The sequence below is a fragment of the Chelonia mydas genome, chromosome 8, assembly GCF_015237465.2.
Source record: "Chelonia mydas isolate rCheMyd1 chromosome 8, rCheMyd1.pri.v2, whole genome shotgun sequence".
In the NCBI taxonomy this organism is placed as follows: domain Eukaryota; kingdom Metazoa; phylum Chordata; order Testudines; family Cheloniidae; genus Chelonia; species Chelonia mydas.
In genome coordinates this window covers 16,252,784-16,272,956 of record NC_057854.1, presented here as the reverse complement: position 1 = coordinate 16,272,956, position 20,173 = coordinate 16,252,784, and the positions used below count along the sequence as shown (strand labels likewise).

General features: G+C 45.5%; 1 protein-coding gene across 5 annotated transcripts in view; it reads right to left on the bottom strand.

Moving 5' to 3' along the window:
- The window catches only part of ARHGAP26 (Rho GTPase activating protein 26), a 316,385-nt gene that overhangs the window by 200,731 nt on the left and 95,481 nt on the right, over positions 1 to 20,173 (bottom strand). For all 5 annotated transcript variants that reach the window (XR_006292681.1, XR_006292680.1, XR_006292679.1 and 2 more), the window contains 5 exons: positions 18,020 to 18,130; positions 15,184 to 15,288; positions 12,781 to 12,910; positions 10,927 to 11,027; positions 7,400 to 7,494 (listed from right to left, as the gene is read on the bottom strand). Coding sequence is in view for 1 of the 5 variants with exons in the window: in XM_043552848.1 (XP_043408783.1) it covers positions 7,400 to 7,494; positions 10,927 to 11,027; positions 12,781 to 12,910; positions 15,184 to 15,288; positions 18,020 to 18,130 (542 nt within the window). In the remaining 4 variants the exon portion in view is untranslated. The remainder of the gene's footprint in view (positions 1 to 7,399; positions 7,495 to 10,926; positions 11,028 to 12,780; positions 12,911 to 15,183; positions 15,289 to 18,019; positions 18,131 to 20,173) is intronic.

Genomic DNA, 20,173 nt, shown 5'->3' with positions numbered 1-20,173 from the left:
CCCATGATCACAACACATAACAGGAATCTTAAGGGTAGTTGTTAAATGCAGTCAATATGTTCTTTTACTCCGGGTGGAATTCTGCGCTGCTGCATGTGCGCAGAATTCATGTCCCTCACAGACTTCTTTGCTTCCCCGCAGAAAAATGACTTTCTGACAGGGAAGCAAAGGGAAACTGCAAGAGCAGTCATGCACCACTCCCTAGCAACGCAGGTACATAGTTTCAGGCACCCGGAGCAGCCGGTGGAGGAGTAAATCATGGGGCTGAGGACACCCCACCAGTGGCTCCTACCCAGAGCTGGGATCAGCTACTAGTCCCGGCTGGGCTGGAAGCAGGAGAGGATGGGACTTCCTCTTCTCCTACAAGGCGTGGCTGGGGCCTTGTCAGACCCATCCCCAGAAATCTCCCCCAGCTGCAGGAAGCTCAGCATCCTCCCCTGCTTTCTGCCCCCATCACTTCTCAACTATGGGGGGAGGGGTAACTATATAGGGAGCTGCTCCCGCATGAATAATTCAGATGCCCAAAACAGGCTCACTACACTCACAGCCACTCAGTCAGTAGAAATACAGATACTTAATGCTGTTTCAGCAATTAGTCAGCACATAAAGAAACAGCCCATGAGAAAGCACGTGGCTATATGGATGCCTGCATGCTTCAGGAGTGCTGAGGTACCAGCTGTTCCCAGGCCACCAATAAATGGGCTTTCTAGCAGAATGGTGCTATACTTCAACAACATTAACTGTCTTGATGAATGTAACATTCAGCTAATTAAGGGGCCAAACCTTGAATACCTCCAATTCCAGCCAATTGGAGTTAAAAGTGCTCAGCACCTGGCTCAAAGCTCTGACCCACATTACACCAAACACCTGGACAATTATCAAGCCAGCATCAGCCAAAGGCAATGCTCCTTCTCCTAAGGACTCGTTTTTAAAGACATATATGCTAGCCCGGCTTACAGCCTGGTTTATAAAACTGATTTAATGCAAAGACTACAATACGCATTAGCAAACACCAAGGTGTACTACACCACTGCACAGTGTAGCAGATCAGCAAAATAGGATTACGCCATTTGGGGGGCTCACTTCATTATGAGCCTACAAGATACATTTTGTTCAGAATGTTAAACTATGCTTTGTTTGCTTCCCACAGACAAAAATCAGAATTATTTGCACTATAGAGACATTTGAGACTTTGTTTTGCTCCCCCAAATATTCACTGTGTCTTCTTTGGGAACTCTGGAATCTTATTCCTTGCCAAAAAAACAGAAAAAGGAAAAACAGTACTCATTTGGGAGCTTTCGACCACAAATCATGCTCAAACATTCATTTTTAAAAGTGCTGATCCACCTTTACTGCTGGAAAGGAAAGGGAGAGAAAATTGACAGTAATTTTCATAGGGGTTATTTTCCAAAATACCACGCACCATTGCCACACGGGTGTTTCTACAATATATTGCAAATTATACCGGTTTCCCAAAATGCAATGCTTACAGCACTGCTATTTTCACACTGACCATATATTAGAACATGGGAAGAAAATACAAGACTGCCACCTAGAGATTGTGTTCCAGAATGTTAGACTTGAGATGCAGCTTAGTTCTGCTCTCCCAGTTAGTGATTTTAGCCTATCACTATAACTGTGGCCATACCATTACCTGTCTCTTAATATTTTAATACCAATAGAATTTTTAGAAGCACCGAGATTTCACTGCAATGGTGAGATATAAATACTTAAGGAGACTATGAATTTTCCTCTGTCTAAACACTTAGAATCATAGAATCATAGAATATCAGGGTTGGAAGGGACCTCAGGAGGTCATCTAGTCCAACCCCCTGCTCAAAGCAGGACCAATCCCCAATCAAATCATCCCAGCCAAGGCTTTGTCAAGCCTGACCTTAAAAACTTCCAAGGAAGGAGATTCTACCACCTCCCTAGGTAACGCATTCCAGTGTTTCACCACCCTCTTAGTGAAAAAGTTTTTCTTAATATGCAACCTAAACCTCCCCCACTGCAACTTGAGACCATTACTCCTTGTCCTGTCCTCTTCTACCACTGAGAATAGTCTAGAACCATCCTCTCTGGAACCACCTCTCAGGTAGTTGAAAGCAGCTATCAAATCCCCCCTCATTCTTCTCTTCTGCAGACTAAACAATCCCAGTTCCCTCAGCCTCTCCTCATAAGTCATGTGTTCCAGACCCCTAATCATTTTTGTTGCCCTTCGCTGGACTCTCTCCAATTTATCCACGTCCTTCTTGTAGTGTGGGGCCCAAAACTGGACACAGTACTCCAGATGAGGCCTCACCAATGTCGAATAGAGGGGAACGATTAACTTCTATGGCTGTTATCACTAATATCTGGGCAACTCTCAATCATTAATGGATTTTATCCTCACTGCAGCCCAGGGAGGTAAAGCAGCATTTCCGCATTCTACTGGTGGCAAAAGCAGCACAAAGAGATTAAGTGACTTGATCATGGTCACACAGGAAAGCCTGGGGCTGGCTGAATCAGGATTTGAACCCAGCCAGCTCTCCCAAGTCCCAAGGCAGTGCCCAATCCACTGCCATGCCATTCCCCCTTTCTTCCCTCATGCAAGATACACATAAGCCATTGAGTCATAACAAAATTAATTAGTAATTAAAAATACTTTGCCCAAGTAGCACTTTCTAACCAAGACTCTCAAAACACTTTGTAAACACTGCCTAAACAAGCCTCAGAGAAATTCTGAGAAGTAGACAGACTTTCTATTATCCCCAGTGCACAATTAGGTAAAGTGAGATACATATAAGTGAAGTGATTTGCCCAAGCCCATAAACAGAATTCTGGGCTACTAACTGAACCAATACATAAACACAGCTGGATGCAATCTGAATGCTTGTGGGTAGGAAAACCAGAGACCCTCACTCGGACTGGGCAAGAGAGATTTCACATAAGGAGGCCAGCTGTTTGGCTAAGTACAGGAGAAGCCCACTTCTGTGAACATCAGAAATGATGGCGTCCTCATGATAAGCGAGAGCACATTAAGAATTTAAATGTATTGAGAGTCAAACATCACACCGCCTTACATCACATTGTGTTCACTGCATTGTTTTGAATGGTTGCTCATTACAACTGCAATCTGTTGTGGCAGTATGTAAAAGAAATGTTTATGGCACAGATGCTAGAAGGCAATGATGCTACTCCACTGCTACTTGAGCAATCAGCTGGCAGAGGAAGATGCTGAGCAAGGCAGCTAGTACATATTCCCCTACACTCTGTTGGCCTGGGTCCTTTCCATCTACAGAGGGCTCCTGCAGCCATGCCATCACGCCAACTCAATTTTCTCCAAACCCTAAACTAATTTCAGAATTATACGCTTAATTTTGTTGCTCAGTGCACAAGCAAGTTATGACCAGAGCAAATTAGTCCATAGGAAGGCAGATTCTGAAGCTACAATAAAATCTCTTTTGATCGTCTCACTCCCCTCTCCAGCAACCACAAACATAGTAACATGATGTGATTGAAAACAGTCCTTTATTGACTCAGCCTAGAAAAAAACAGTCGCACAGGCCAATCGCTTCTCATTGGGTTTTGTGGTTCCCTACTAGAGAATGCTAATGAGACAGGAATTTCCATGCTTCATTTACCTAAAAAAAGAGGAGGGGTCAGCCTCCAACTGATGGACCGGGGGGATGAGGTGGACGAGGCTTTCTTCCGGTAACTCAGGGAAGTTCACAGATCTAGATCGCAGGCCCTGGTTCTTATGGGAGAATTCAGTCACCCTGCTATCCGCTGGGAGAGCAATATAGCGGTGCACAGACAATCCAGGAAGTTTTTGGAAAGTGTAGGGGACAATTTCCTGGTGCAAGCTGGAGGAACCAACTAGGGGAAGAGCTCTTCTTGACCTGCTGCTCACAAACCAGGAAGAATTAGAAGGGGAAGCAAAAGTGGAGGGGAACCTGGGAAGCAGTGACCATGAGATGGTCGAGTTCAGGATCCTGACACATGGAAGAAAGGAGAGCAGCAGAATACGGACCCTGGACTTCAGAAAAGCAAGACTTTGACAACCTCAGGGAACTGATGGGCAGGATTCCCTGGGAGAATAACATGAGGAGGAAAGGAGTCCAGGAGAGCTGGCTGTATTTTAAAGAATCCTTATTGAGGTTACAGGGACAAACCATCCCGATGTGTAGAAAGAACAGTAAATATGGCAGGCGACCAGCTTGGCTCAACAGTGAAATCCTTGCTGATCTTAAACACAAAAAAGAAGCTTACAAGAACTGGAAGACTGGACAAATGACAGGGAGGAGTATAAAAACCCTGCTCGGGCATGCAGGAGTGAAATCAGGAAGGTCAAATCACACCTGGAGTTGCAGCTAGCAAGAGATGTTAAGAGTAACAAGAAGGGTTTCTTCAGATATGTTAGCAACAAGAAGAAAGTCAAGGAAAGTGTGGGCCCCTTACTGAATGAGGGAGGCAACCTAGTGACAGAGGATGTGGAAAAAGCTAATGTACTCAATGCTTTTTTTGCCTCCGTCTTCACGAACAAGGTCAGCTCCCAGACTGCTGCACTGGGCAGCACAGCATGGGGAGGAGGTGACCAGCCCTCTGTGGAGAAAGAAGCGGTTCGGTACTATTTAGAAAAGCTGGACGAGCACAAGTCCAGGGGGCCGGATGCACTGCATTCGAGAGTGCTAAAGGAGTTGGCGGGTGTGATTGCAGAGCCATTGGCCATTATCTTTGAAAACTCATGGCGATCCGGGGAAGTCCCGGACGACTGGAAAAAGGCTAATGTAGTGCCCATCTTTAAAAAAGGGAAGGAGGATCCGGGGAACTACAGGCCAGTCAGCCTCACCTCAGTCCCTGGAAAAATCATGCAGCAGGTCCTCAAGGAATCAATTCTGAAGCACTTAGAGGAGAGGAAAGTGATCAGGAACAGTCAGCATGGATTCACCAAGGGCAAGTCATACCTGACTAATGTAATTGCCTTCTATGACGAGATAACTGGCTCTGTGGATGAGGGGAAAGCAGTGGACGTGTTGTTCCTTGACTTTCGCAAAGCTTTTGACACGGTCTCCCACACTATTCTTGCCAGCAAGTTAAAGAAGTATGGGCTGGATGAATGGACTATAAGGTGGATAGAAATCTGGCTAGATTGTCGGGCTCAATGGATAGTGATCAATGGCTCCTTGTCTAGTTGGCAGCCGGTATCAAGTGGAGTGCCCAAAGAGTCGGTCCTCCGGCCGGTTTCGTTCAATATCTTCATTAATGATCTGGAGGATGGTGTGGATTGCACCCTCAGCAAGTTTGCAGATGACACTAAACTGGGAAGAGAGGTAGATACGCTGGAGGGTAGGGATAGGATACAGAGGGCCCTAGACAAATTAGAGGATTGGGCCAAAAAATCTGATGAGGTTCAACAAGGACAAGTGCAGAGTCCTGCACTTAGGATGGAAGAACCCCATGCACCACTATAGACTAGGGACCGAATGGCTCGGCAGCAGTTCTGCAGAAAAGGACCTAGGGGTGACAGTGGACGAGAAGCTGGATATGAGTCAACAGTGTGCCATTGTTGCCAAGAAGGCCAATGGCATTTTGGGATGTATAAGTAGGGGCACTGCCAGCAGATCAAGGGACGTGATCGTTCCCCTCTATTTGACATTGGTGAGGCCTCATCTGGAGTACTGTGTCCAGTTTTGGGCCCCACACTACAAGAAGGATGTGGAAAAATTGGAAAGAGTCCAGCGGAGGGCAACAAAAATGATTAGGGGACTGGAACACATGACTTATGAGGAGAGGCTGAGGGAACTGGGATTGTTTAGTCTGCAGAAGAGAAGAATGAGGGGGGATTTGATAGCTGCTTTCAGCTACCTGAAAGGGGGTTCCAAAGAGGATGGATCTCGGCTGTTCTCAGTGGTAGCAGATGACAGAACAAGGAGTAATGGTCTCAAGTTGCAGTGGGGGAGGTTTAGGTTGCATATTAGGAAAAACTTTATCTCTAGGAGGGTGATGAAGCACTGGAATGCGTTCCCTAAGGAGGTGATGGAATCTCCTTCCTTAGAAGTTTTTAAAGTCAGGCTTGACAAAGCCCTGGCTGGGATGATTTAGTTGGGGACTGGTCCTGCTGTGAGCAGGGGGTTGGACTAGATGACCTCCTGAGGTCCCTTCCAACCCTGATATTCTATGATAAATCGTATCAGGCTACAGAAACCATCTCCTTCAGAAATCAGAAGACGAAACTTTAAAGAGTCATGCACTGGATGTGAGCGTGGGATTTCTACAGTCAGCCATCCACAGTGAATCTGCAACAGCCATTCTCCAGCACAAAAGCTGAAGTCATGTTATATACAAACACAAGACACGGGAAGGATGCGCAGTGTCTCCGCCATGTAAATGGACTTTTCTGACACACAGGCTGAATTTCTGTTCCATTGTGAAGGCTACTTAACATCCGACTCTGCAAAAGTGGACACCCACTAAAAGGAGTGAATGCTGCACCTTATACTGAATTAGTGCTTCATCTTGCAATGAGCCCCTACTGCAAAAACAGTAGGGAGGAGGGAGTTGAGGCAACTAACAGCTTCCATTTATGGAGTGTGTGACTAAGGGATAAGAGAAACTAACTGCTAAGATTGCACAAGATGCTCCTGAGGGAATTCTGCGCCACTGCACAAGGCAGAAGTTTGCAGAAATTAACGTTGTGCACACAATTTCCTTTCCCCCACAGAAATGGGCTGCAGTGCTGCTAGCCGCCACTGGACTCGGCAGAACCCAGCTTGCACATAGAAGACACCACGGGGGAGGGAGCTAGAGCAGTGGTTCTCAAACTTTAGTACTGGTGACCCCTTTCACATAGCAAGCCTGTGAGTGCGACCCCCTTTATACATTAAAAACACGTTTTAATATATTTAACATCATTATAAATGCTGGAGGCAAAGCGGGGTTTGGGTTTCCGTTGAGGGTATCTCGCCCCCCAGCTGGGCTTGGGGGCGGGGGGCAGAGAAACAGGAACTGGGTTGTCACAGGGGGTTCTTTAACTCTCTACTCCTGCGGGAATGTGTGTGTGTGTGTCTGTATGGTTACAGACATACTTGCTGACAGGTATTTTGAAATAAATTACCAAAATAATTGAAACTGGCATGATTATGTAGTGTTATTTTGACAAATAAAATTTGCAGAATTTTACAATATTGTGCAGAGAATTTTTAATATTTTGGTGCAGAATGCCCCCAGAGTAACAAGGATTCTCCAACAAGGCCAAGTAGGTCTGTGTGTACTGCACATATTGCTGCTCGTACAGCCATGTGTGCACAGACGTATATTCTTGAGTCCTTTGCTGGGCTTCAGTAAGTAAATCAAAGTCTGTGCGCTCTAAGGCTGTGCGCCGTCCACTGATGCGAGAAAAGAAGACTGCCCCACTCACCGATCCACTGCTTCCACATCGAAGCAAAACCTCTTCTCTATCGAGTCAGTTTTCCGGCGTATGCAGGATTTGAGTGTGACTGCTTCATCTTCTCCCTACAAGGATACAGGACTTCTAGATTAGGTTGAGAACAGAACTGTGTATATTACACACACTCAGCCTACTAGAATTATGATTAATATGTATTAACCCCAGAGGGGATGGCTTGTGGCTCTAAGCATAAGGTTTGAAATATCCACACTCCCTGGAAATACAGCATTTGAATCTTTGCCAAGTGACCAGTCCATGACTTATAGATACCTCTATAAGAGAAGCGGCACCAGCTGCCGGGAGAGAAGGAGAAGGAGAGAAGTGGCACCAGCAGCCAGGGGCTGCTGAGCAGCAGCTGCTCCAACTATCCCAGGACCACTGCTGGGGGAGGGGGGTGGGGCCAGCAGCACCATCTGCTGTGGGCCGCCCCAGGACCTTTGCTCAGGGGGTCCCCGGGGCCAGCCACACCGGCCGCTGCTCAGGGGGTCCCCGGGGCCAGCCACACCGGCCGCTACAGAAGTCACGGAGGTTGCGAAAAGTCACAGAATCTGTGACTTCTGCGACCTCCGTGACAGACACAGAGCCCTAGAGATAATACATTAAAACTATATATCAACTCACTGAACAAAATGCATGCGAATTGAGCACACATTTACCAGCACAGAAGAGGAAATGCAGTGGGGACATGATAAAGATCCTTTTTACCATAACACTGCCCAAGACATGTATGAGTAATTACGACAACAAACATAGCACAGGTTTTTCTTTAATGCAATGTGAATTTAGACAGTTGTTGAGTGATTCCGTCTGATGTGTGCTCTTGATGTCTCAGGTGAATTTTTAAAAAACAACACCGATGGTTCGATTTAAAAAACAAAAAAAATGAAAAAAAGTTTTGAGTTTGCAAACTTCCTGTGCTTTTCATGCCTTTTTCACACTTCACTGACCAGTCGTGCTGGACAATCACAACACTGATATTAACCATTCCAGAAAATGTATTAGGCACATAGAATAACATTGACACCAATAGCCTGTTCTAACGAACTATCCACATCAGGGGTGGGCAACTTTTTTGGGCCGAGGGCCACATCTGGGTGAGGAAATTGTATGCAGGATGGGGTCAGGCTGTGGGAGGGAGTACGGTGTGCAGGAACGGGCTCAGGGCAAGGGATTGGGGCAGAGGAGGGGTGCAGGGTGTGGCAGGGGGCTCAGGGCAGGGGGTTGGGGTGCAGGAGAGGTGTGGGGTGCAGGCAGGGAGTTGGGGGGCGGGGTGCAGGAGGAATTCGGGCTCTGGCCCGGCACCTCTTACCTAAAGCGGCTTTGGGGGTGGCAGCAGCGTGCACTGGGGCCAGGGAACCTGCCCTGGCCCCATGCCGCAGCCGGAACCGCGGACCGGGGGAGGGGGCCACAGGGCTCCACGCACTGCCCTTGCCACGCCTTCAGGTACCTCCCCCAAAGCTCCCATTGGCCGCAGTCCCCTGTTCCCGGCCAATGGGAGCTGCAGGGGGCGGTGCCTGGAGGCAAGGGCAATGCACAGAGCCCTCTGCCCCTACCCCCGCCCTGAGGCCCCAGGAATGTGGTGCCGGCCACTTGTGAGAGCGGCACGGGGCCTGTGGCACCACGGGGGACAATCCCGCGGGCCGGATCCAAAGCCCTGAAGGGCCGGATCTGGCCGACAGGCCATAGTTTGCCCACCCCTGCTCCACATTGACTGCAAAAATTTTGCCAAGAGGATCAACAGAGTTAGCTTGTGCCCCACTCCTAAACTCATTTCCTTGAAGTTAGTTGAATTTGCCCACTGCTGCCAGGGAAGTGGTATTCAAAGAATGCCATTTGGAGAGAAAGCAATTTTAAACTGATTAGTATTTGGCTCCAGCCATAGCCTGAGGTGGCTTCCCGAGAGGCTCAAAACAGGCTGACGATAAACAGAGCCTCCACAGCCTACAACAGAGATCCCTCTAAAAAAAGAAAAGGAGGACTTGTGGCACCTTAGAGACTAACAAATTTATCTGAGCACAAGCTTTTGTGAGCTACAGCTCACTTCATCGGAGATCCCTCTGCTGATCAAGAGAGGTCACATATCTCCCTTCTGCTGCTGCTGTCTGCTTCAGAAAGTTTTCTGGCGTGGGAAGACTTGAAAGGCCTCTAAAAACTACAGTATTTGTTATAGCAGAGTCACTGTGGGCTAGTCTACACTAGACAATCATACTAGTATAACTGTGTCAGTTAGGGGTGTGGTTTTCCACAGATGTACCCTGGTAAGTAAGCTCTAGTGCAATGCAGTTATACTGGTATAAAGGTACCTTATATTGGTACAGTTAAAGCAGGGAAAAAAGTCATCTGCTGTGGACAAGCACTAAATGAAGTGAGCATCCCCAAGCAAGGAGTCATGCTAAAGACCAGAAAGCAATGGAAGAGAGTCCATTCTACCTGGGATGGAGTGTATAGAAAGAGCCATGGGTGCTAGACAGCCCATATATTAATCTAAGGGGATATTTCTGCCATTACTGAAATGTAGGGGAGCTGAAGTATTGTGGTCAGGTCACCCTTAAAAAGGGGACTGATCTCTGTAGGTGCTTTGCTTGGTTAAAGAAATATAAATTCATACAGTGAAGAATGTATCTGGCACTGGCCACTGTCAGGAGACAGGATACTGAGCTAGATGGACCATTGGTCTGACCAAGTATGGCCATTGTTACATTCTTGTGTTCTTACACTACACCAAATTTAGGCCACTTTATTTCTGAGAGTGTCCACACAGGGGCTGTGCAGTTTAACTAATCCACTTTTAATTCTCTCCTTTAATTAACTCGGATTAACTTTCCTGAGCTTCCCCAAGTAGACAAGCCTTTAGGGTCTGCACATGTGGATTTATTCTTGAATAGCTCCATAAGTAGACAAGCTCTTACTCAGTTGCTGAATTAACATTGGCAGAGTAAACAATGTATTTCCCCACCATGATGGTTTACATAGCTTGTTAGTACCCACAGAGATGTGATCTACATCTCTTTCAATCAGCACCCTGAGGCTCTCTTTGCAATATCTGCATATTACTATTTTGAGCCACCCTTTCAGTGACTAATTAGCTAGTGATGTGGGTGTGTGCCAGAGAGAGTGGATGTTAACAACTCCTTAGAGTACTCACTGGAGGGGAAAGCTTCTGACTGAAAGGCAGCAGTGGCCTTTCCAACAAAGAGTTCTCTCCCAGGGAAAAGTTGGGGTGTCAGCCTCAAAAGATAAGAAAACATAGATGCCAACCCTTTACTGTGTCATTCTGCTAAAAAAGAGTTTCTAGCAGAGGTTAGTGGGGAGAGAAGAGACTTAGAAGACTGGATAGAACCCACCAATGAAATCCATCAGTTCTGGCAGTTTCAAGGGCTTGTCACTGACAGACACAAGGCACTCCCAACCCAACCTTTCTTGGGCCAAGAGCAAGACACACGCCATCTCTTCCCCAGAAAATGACGATTAGGGTGACTTGGCGTATTTCCACTCACCCCTTTTCCTCCAGACTTCTGGTCAAACGGTACCATAGTGATTCGTTTCGATTCCCTCTGATACGTGCAGTAATGCTTCACCCAGGAGGTCCCAAAGTGACCTACAATGGAATTTAAGTTTTGAGATTTCTAACAATTAACTAAGGTCTACAAAGCAGTTGTTACCAAAGCCACAATTAAACATCCTAAGACCAACTATACAGACTTTTGCATCTATAGTTCTCAAAAGCACCTTACAAAAGCGAGTAAAAGCACGATAATCCCCACTGCATGGAGGGAAAAGCAGAGATCCAGAGTTAAATCAATCACTGGCAGAGTCGGGAATAGAATCCAAGTCTCCAGACTCCGAGCCCAGTGTCCCATCCATTGGACCAAGCTGCTTCCTATGGGCAGACCTGGTAATTTGCTAAATTAGCTTTAGTTTCATATCCCATGATATAATCAGAGAATTAGCTACAGAAAAACTACAGAACACACCTGTTAGTATTTATCTTGCCCACCTTTAGTCATTCATGTACATTCTCCAAGCTTGACTCCATCCAATTTTGCAATGTACCAAGGAATGAGGCTTCAGCAGTTTCACTTGAGCAAATTACTCCTCAGTCTGCTATATTGGCTCTACCCACTATCATCGGCCTCCATGTCATTTCAGATTATTCCTAGAATGTAGCATTTACTCACTCTCCTTGCAAGGCAGAAGTGGGCATTTAGTGAGGTTCTCCTTTTATCCCACTGTACAGACTCCAGACCGTTTTTGCAGACAAGTTTCTCACTTTTAAGGAAGATACCCTACTAACTGCTTTCCCACTTTTGCCTGAGATCACCAATTACGGCGTTCTATCTACGTATTTATCTGCCCGCATCATCATAGCATCGGAGCACTTCACAATCCGTAACGTATTTACCCTCGCACACCTCCGTGAGGTAGGGCACTGCTGTTATCCCCATTTTACAGAGAGGAACTGAGACACAGAGAGGACAAGTGACTTGCCCAAGGCCACACAGGGAGTGGAGCAGAGAATTGAACCAGTCTCCTTAATCCCAGGCTAGAGATGAACGACTGGGCCACCCTTCTTCTTCATAGAAATTAAAGATAGAATTGACTCAGCAGATCATTTAGGAGTCTTTCCTGACCCTTGGATGAGGCTCCTAGTAGCTGGATTCTAGTCCCTCCCCCTACCACGGCAGGGTTGTTCAATGCAGTATCTTCTCTAGTGCCAAGACCTTTACTTCTATCCACCCAAGGTGATGAGACAATTTGCTAAGATGGGCTTCAAATTCCATGCCAGACTCAGCGAATTTCCAAGTTACACAGCCAGAGCAAAGTGCTGTAGGGATAGCCCCCACCTATTCTGGTTAGTACTAGACACAATTCATTTTTCAGGGACAGCAAAGAGAGTACGCCAAGGAGCTAAGAGGCTCAGCAGAAACAGACTACCCCTTTGGGTGCAAAAAACCCAAAGGCTGGTAAAAGGAGAACTGTGAGGCGTGAACCATGGAACCAGCTCGTATGCTGGTTGTCCTGTGGGATTCACCTACAGCACCACAATGCAGAGTCACCATGGGGGAAAGCTGAAGGAGCTGGAGATAATTTCCCAGAACTGGAGAACATGGGCCCACCCTGCCAACAGGGGGGATGCTCCTGCAGAAAGCTGCACAAGCGGCTACCCTAGGCCTGTAATTCAAACCCAACTCAAGAATTGACAGGATTTATTTCTTCCCCCTATCCCGCCACCTCTTGCCATTTCACATGGACCATGATGTTTTGCAGAGCCAGTGCTCCCACTCTGCACTTCAGTCTCCTCTGAGTGGCAGCAGAGAGCAGCTCAGTAACTTCAAGGCAACCGCACTTACGTTTCTCCTGGACATAGAGATAGCCTTCCATTGTGAAAGGGCTGATGTTCTTGTGCTCGTCGGGATTCTCCTTCATCTTCCTCATCAAGGACTCAACCTCCGACCGGGTCCCTTCAAAACGATTTCTTGTCTATGATTTTCGAAAAATATATTTTCCATTATCCACGTTTCCTCAGAGCTTTCAACAGACACAGCGCTACCTGTGTGCTATTGTTAAAGGAATTTACACAGAGACAACCAGGGAACAGTGGCTAACTTTATCTGGTGTATTTTCCATGCCACCCTGGTTCAGAAGTCCATCCCTATTCAGCAAAATACCGAAGCTCATATTTACACCCCACTGACTTCACCAGGACTTACGTCCTATTTAAAACACTTTGATGAATATGAGTGGATTTAAGCACATGCTTGGCTTACTTGGAGTCTCTGTTCCCTCATCTCATAATTTTTAATGCTGATAGTTATGGTTGTGGCTCGCAGCACTGCCAACTAATCAGGTTACCTAACACTTCCCATTATAACACCCTGTTTTCAGTTACTTGATCAAACTTTTACTGTTTGGGATGAAATTTTCTATGCCAGGTGTCTGCCTCAGGCTAAATGTTATTGGAAAATTTCAGCCAAAATGATTTGGTAATTTCTGAGAACAAGGCAAGGGGAAAAGTACATTTTACCCATGCTAAATTCTGACAACTTTGAAAAGTTATAGTGCCCTTTTGCTTTGGAGTAAGGACTGGTAATTTGGCAGGGGGTGGGGGGTGGCTTTTGTGTCAGCAATGTGCCTTTTGCCGTTCCTGTGGAGAATCACTCAGATCTTCCCAAGTTATAATCCTTATAAAAAAAACAAAAACAAACAAACAGTTTGCACATCAATAGAAACTTGCTAGAGCTTCAGCTTAATTCCCAAAAGATCCCATCCTCTGTGTGCAAGCTCTAGACAGGCTGAGCTGGTTTTTTCCTGCAATTGCAGCGGTGGCCTCTGTGGACTGTGCCAGGCCCAGGTCTGGGCACTGGAACAGAGAGCAGGCAGCCTGTCTCTGCTCTGCTCAGCCCCGGCAACATGGAGGAGGAAGCCGCCTGAACTGAATGCAGAAGGAACAAGAGTAAGACATAGGGATGTGGGGTGAGTAGATTGGATAAGGAGCCAGGGACAGGAGGGAAACTGGGAACCAGAGGAGCAGGGGAGACAGACATGACAAGGATCTAGGGCACAGGGGGAGAACTAGGACTGGCACAGGAAACCTGAGTTCTGACATTTCCCAACTTTGCAATCTTAATAAGGTTTTTACCATTGTGTGCGCACATGCGTGCAATATATACACATGCTGTAGTATTGTACAGAATCGGTCCAAAATACAACAGTGTTACTATGGCATTTTGGGCAGACAGAGAGGCAGGAGTTTAAACAGTTCTGGGGGATTTTTTTAGTGAAGGACTCTGTTGTCTCCTCTACTCCCAGTGCCCAACCCTGACTAGGAGGTTGGAAATCAAATCTGATCTCTTGCACAATACGACGGAGCACTGTGGCTGTGCAAGCGGGATCACCCAGCGCACCTCATTTTGACAGGTGCGCGAATGAATTCTATTCAATTTTGTAAACTAGCATTCAGGGGCCAAGACTGGTAAGTGGCAGAACACCAGGGGCCCCAGTTGCTGAAAGTGGAAGCACCACACAATGATAGGTAAGCCACAACAACAAACTGCTGTCCTTCATCAAATGGTTTCACAGGGCTGCATTTTTGACTTTTTTTTTTTTTTGGGGGGGGGGGGGGGGAGAGAGAAAAAAAAGCACTGTGGTATGTGGTGTTTTTTGGGAGTTTTCTGATGACGGTTTCAGAGAGAATTAAGCAAATTTGCATCCTTTGGAGAAAAACAGTAATCCTAATAAAAAAAGGCAAACAAGCAATGCACATTTGATCTCCCAAACACAGGCACAAGTCCACCTGTTGGATACTAACCACATGTCTGGCTGTCAGGGGAGGAGGCAGTGCAAGTTCTCTCATCTACAGAAATCCCAATGTCTGCCACTGACCAAAAAAAAAAAAAAAAAAAAAAAAAAAAAGGGGGGGGGTGGGAGGGGTCACAATTCTTAAGACAAGTCTTTGAAATACTTGCTAAAAGTGTGGTGCACTTAAAGACGGCTGTCTGCTTGCCAAGTCCTCCTGAGGATGTCTGGCTCTCTGCACTTGCCACACCCAGCAGAATAAATTGCTATTTGGGTTGTGCATTTAGTGTAGTGTCATCTACACACACAAAAAGAAAGCATTTGCTTTCATTTATGCCACAAAGCCTTCTGTTGAGTAGCACGCGGGAAAGCTAATTATATATAGGGAAAATGCTAATTCTCTGTGCAAGACAGTCACACACATTCCCACACAGACTTTCCCCTTTACATACACTTACATTTTGTATGCTGATTGTCAGCTCTGTCTTGAAGTCGCTGAAGTCCTTTGCGAGTTCATAGCCATGATGGTAGAATGTGAAGAGCCCTTGCAGGAATGCCAGCAGCTGCAAAGGACCATATTCATCAATAGAGATCACCACCTTTTTCAAACTGACTGATGCTGAAGATGTCATTGAATGGAACAATGTTTTAGAGGGGCAGATTTCTGAAGGCATAAATTGGAACTAGTAAATTAGTTAACAGTCAGTGAAAGTTGGGCACTTATTTCCTATAGGTGCCTTTGGAGAAAAAAAAATCTCCCACTACACTTTGATAGGTGCACGTACAGAATTGAATCATTTAAGAGTTCTTGTACGGTGAGGCAAAATAAGCAATGCAGATGAGGGAAGAAGAGAGTGAAGATCCAGATGAGACTGAGGGAAGTTCTAGGGGTGTAAACTCTATTTTCTCTCTTCAAGAGTGGATAGGGACAGGAGATCCTGGCTGGAAGGAGCACAAAGGCCATCAGGGGGTACAAGTCCCTGTTGAAGAAACATTCAAGACGACAGCAAAACGCAGCCTAAACCACCCTAACGCCAGTTGAGGTCCAAACTATAGTGACTGCATTCTATGACCCCCTGAAAGCCAGTGCACACATTCCTCCATTCTCCAGCTCTCCCTCTGTCACGCCATTATAACAAACAAAGGGAAGATACTATGAAACTGATTCCTGGAAATCAGAGAGAAATTCCTCCCTATTCCCCAGGATCCATTACACAGGCTACATTCATTGAACACAACAATGTTAATTAATATTGCCCCTGGACAATCAATACCTTCCGTAGTATTAACTTGTGTGTCCTACTTCCACAAGGAATTGGGCTTCATTTCCCAACTCTGCCTCAAAGCAGCTCATTTTCTCTTTCAGGAAATGGATTAACACGAGGACTGGTTGAACCAATTCAGCTTACAAACCAACCCCAACCTTCACAGCAACCTCTAAACCAAAGAGGGAGTTCGAAAAAACATGCGGTGATTTATTGTTCTTTCCTGTGAACCTCTGCACCTCTGGGCTGAATCCCAGACTGGGGGTGTGAGTGATTCAGTATTATGAAAAAAAACTTCTTTCCTTTTCTATCTAGGTACATACATGGCCCTCGTCACTGCAGCATCCAAGTGCCTCACAACCATTAGTGGATTTTATCTCAACATCCAGAAGAGGGTAATAAGTATTGCCCCATTTTACTGATGGAAAACTGAGGCACAAAAAAGTGCCAAAAGTCTTTGCTAAACTGGGAACTGAACCCTAGTCTCACTAGTCCCAGTTCAGCATCCAGTAGGCCATCACTCCTTTCCATGAGCTTTCCTGCCTTCACTGATAGCTGATAATATATCAACCAAAATACTAGCATTTTGGGGTTTTGCCCAGAACCAGTTCCACTGGGATCCCCAAACGATTAATTTTTTGACCACAGAGATGAGTATCTAACTAAACAACCCTTCTTTTTTAGGCTCAATTTACCCTGCTGTTTCAAGTCCAATGTCCACAAATCCAATGCTCACAGAAGACTCCTCTATGCTTCACTAACATGCCACGTTGTACGGGACAAAGCAGGAGTCTGTCTAATCAACTCCTGTAGAATATCAAGCTGAGCTTTTTTGATAACTAGGCCTTCCGCTCGTCTAGTAAAAATCCTGCATACAACCCCCTCCACATCCTTGAATAGTTCACCCATCACTTTATTGAGAAGTAGAGTCATGCCTTGTCAGAGTAAACCAGGCAATAAGCAGCTAGTGCTAAGGTCATACCTTCTTTTGGTTTATTCGTCTCTTAAAAGGACTGAAATAGGGTTTTATCAAATCCCTCAGAGGTGCTTCACCAGGCATAACACCTGAGCACATGCACAGATAAGACTCTTCTACTTAATTTTTATTCCTGTATCTTTTCTTTAATCTATTTTTTCTCTTCTTCTCTCTCTAAGACTCCATTAATCTCAGATGCTACTGTTATTACTGGCTTTTATTTTCCCTTTAACAGATAAACTTTTGAACCAGGTTTTCATTCGCCAGTTGACCACTGTCTAATAATGAGCCTCTCGTCCGTAAGACTTCACCCTGGTGGAAATGCTTGTAGAATCCATCAGAGTTTTGTGCACAGTGAACAAGACGCTAACAACTCCATCTCCACTAGCCTGTGCCCTTTCACGATTGGTACCCAAGCCTTTCTGTGAGCACAATGGGGAAAATGTCTTTGGGAAGGTTGGTCTCTACAAGCAGAGTCCAGGGTCTGGGTTGAAGTTAGCTGGGGGACTTACCCCCTTTTTGTTCCTGCTTAGAACTTATTTCAGGTACCTATCCTAAATTCTATCCCTTAAGGAAGAGGCCTTGCTGACTAAAACGTGTTTTCTTCTCTGCAGTGTCATTCCATTAGCTTGCAAATCCAGCTGGTCTCCACTGGTTTCTACAGACAACCAGTAGCTCAGACAACCTAATATTCTGTTCCTAAACTTAGCTGACAGCTGGAACCTGTTGACAATTTTCACCTGAAATTTCCAAGAGGGTCATCCCCACCCCTGCATTCTTCTCTTCTCTCTGTCTCTTGATAAGTGCCTTAAGGGTTAAAGTTCCAGCAACCTGAGGTGTCTAGTCACCCACTAGAACACACACGTCATACTTGGGGTACTGCAGTTGCTGTTTGTCAGATGGTTCTGGAACAGCAGAGATACCAGGCCTTCCATCCAAACAAAATAGAAACTGTTTCACAAAATCAGTGCTTCAGACAAACCTTCTATACTGTAAAGTAATTTAGTGGCCAACAACGTTCAGCAGGCAAAGAAACTTTGAATATTTACTTACAGGTTCCACGAATTCAAACATCTTCCTCTCCTGGACTTCTTGCACCTTGAAGACATACTCAAGGGAGACTTCATAAAAATGCTGTCGAACCAGGTCCACCTGGCTGTCTGCCTGTGAGCACCATGGGGATTAGAGAGGAAATACAGTATAACTACTGACTGAACATTTAGTTTCAAGATCACAAGACATCTGGGTCTAATGAGAACATGCCCATACAGAACGTAAATTTAGTACGAGATACCAAAGCAGGGTTAAGCAGATGGCAGGGAGATTACATACAAACCTAATTCGCATGAAGACACACTTTCTTCATCTGAAAATTATGTATTTAATTATTTTTGTGCTCTTATGTCTATGACAGCTGGGTGGACAACAGTAAAAGCAATAAATACATTAAGACTATGAAGTACAAAGTAGCTTTCCCAGCTCCTCTGCCCCAACCAGCAAATCCATGATAAGAAGAGTCCCTCAAGTAATATTCCATAGTCAAATAAATACTCAGATAGCCCAGTATACATCTTGCACTTCACCATGAAGCCCAGTGAGCTCTAGCTTTGATGAACCAGCAGAAGGAAAGCGCATTGTCCTTTGACAATGGTTTGACTACAAGGCCCAAGAAAGCATGACTGGCGACCATCCTTAGCCACCATGATGGTGCATCCGGACACATACGTATGTACCAGGATGGAACTACATCACTCTTATGTGAAACACCATCCTCTTTTTTAACATGCAGAGGAATTAAGGTGGCCTTCAGAGCTCTGCTCCTAGAAACCTGTTGACTCTCTTTCCTCTGTGACTGTGGATTCTGTTCTTTCCAATGATCAAAACTGGATATGGTCAGCTCCCAAACCAAGGGGACACCCAAATAAAAATAAAATGACTCAGTAACTTTGTAATCGATGTACTCCTTCTCTGTCCTACCTCATTTAAGGACTGCACAGCACTTAAAACCTCACAATCAGAACTTTGCGAAGTAGTTAAAGACTACTGCCCCCATTTTACAGATGGGGACCTGGAGGTCAGAGAGGCTATGGGCTGTTTTTCTAAGCACCACAGTCCCCACTGAAATCAAATGTAGGTGCTAGACACTGGGGGTGAAGGGGGATTCAGATGCTAAATTACTTGCCTGGGGTCCTCAGAAAGCCATTAGCAGAACTAGGAATCCAGGTCTTGCTTTACGAAGTATAAGGATTATTACGCTAAATAAATTCATTACAGCCCCTTTATTTACTCAATTGTTTCTTTTGCCTCTGCTGTGCCGGTGTGCCCTCCACTGCAATTACAAAACAACGGTTTTCAGAGAATTCTAGAAATGAATGGCAAGAAAGGCCAGTTAGATCATCTAGTCCATCCCCACTCAGTGCAGGGCTGTTTTCTATGGCCTTGTCTACACTAGGATAGCTGAGTCCACACTAGGGGTTGTATCAGTTTAATGACATCAATTAAAAATACCCACAGCCTTAACCAACATAGTTTACAGGTATAACTTTCCAGACTAATAGTACCTTGCACAGAGTTTGGCCACAGTAAGACCGCTGGGAAGTCAACACCAGGGTAATTTGAGAAGAGCAATCTACCCCAGGGGGACATACCAGACATTGTGCTCAATACAGAGCCTAACATGCGGCTGCTTTTACTTTTGCAGACCATTGTTGGTAATTACTTCCTTTTTAATAGGAACTTATCCCTATTAATCTGGGACTAAATCATGAAATGGGTTATTTCCACCATGACCAACCTGTAATATTTGTCATGTGTGTCCATAATGCAGATACCGAGGTATTTAGCAAAGCGAGCTCTGAACACCAGAAAACGTGACACAGTATATTGGACTTGCCAGCAATTTAATGGCAAATTAGACTTCCTGTGCTGTGTAAACTGTCCAACAGCCAGAGCTGTAGAGCAAAAGAGAATTCCCAGGTTCTCTCCCCCTTCCCTTTACTATAACCATTGTACATGAAGATATTTCACTCTCCCAGATGTATTGGCAGTAAGAGGAAGTTGGTACAAAGTGAAGGGTTTCCCTTTCCCACACATGAACTACTGTCTCTTAGTAGGTCGGGCCCTACAATGCAGCTACATAGTGCCAATAAGGCACAGTACACCCTCTTCTAAAGTTACCACCACACCACCAACTGCATACTTTTCAAC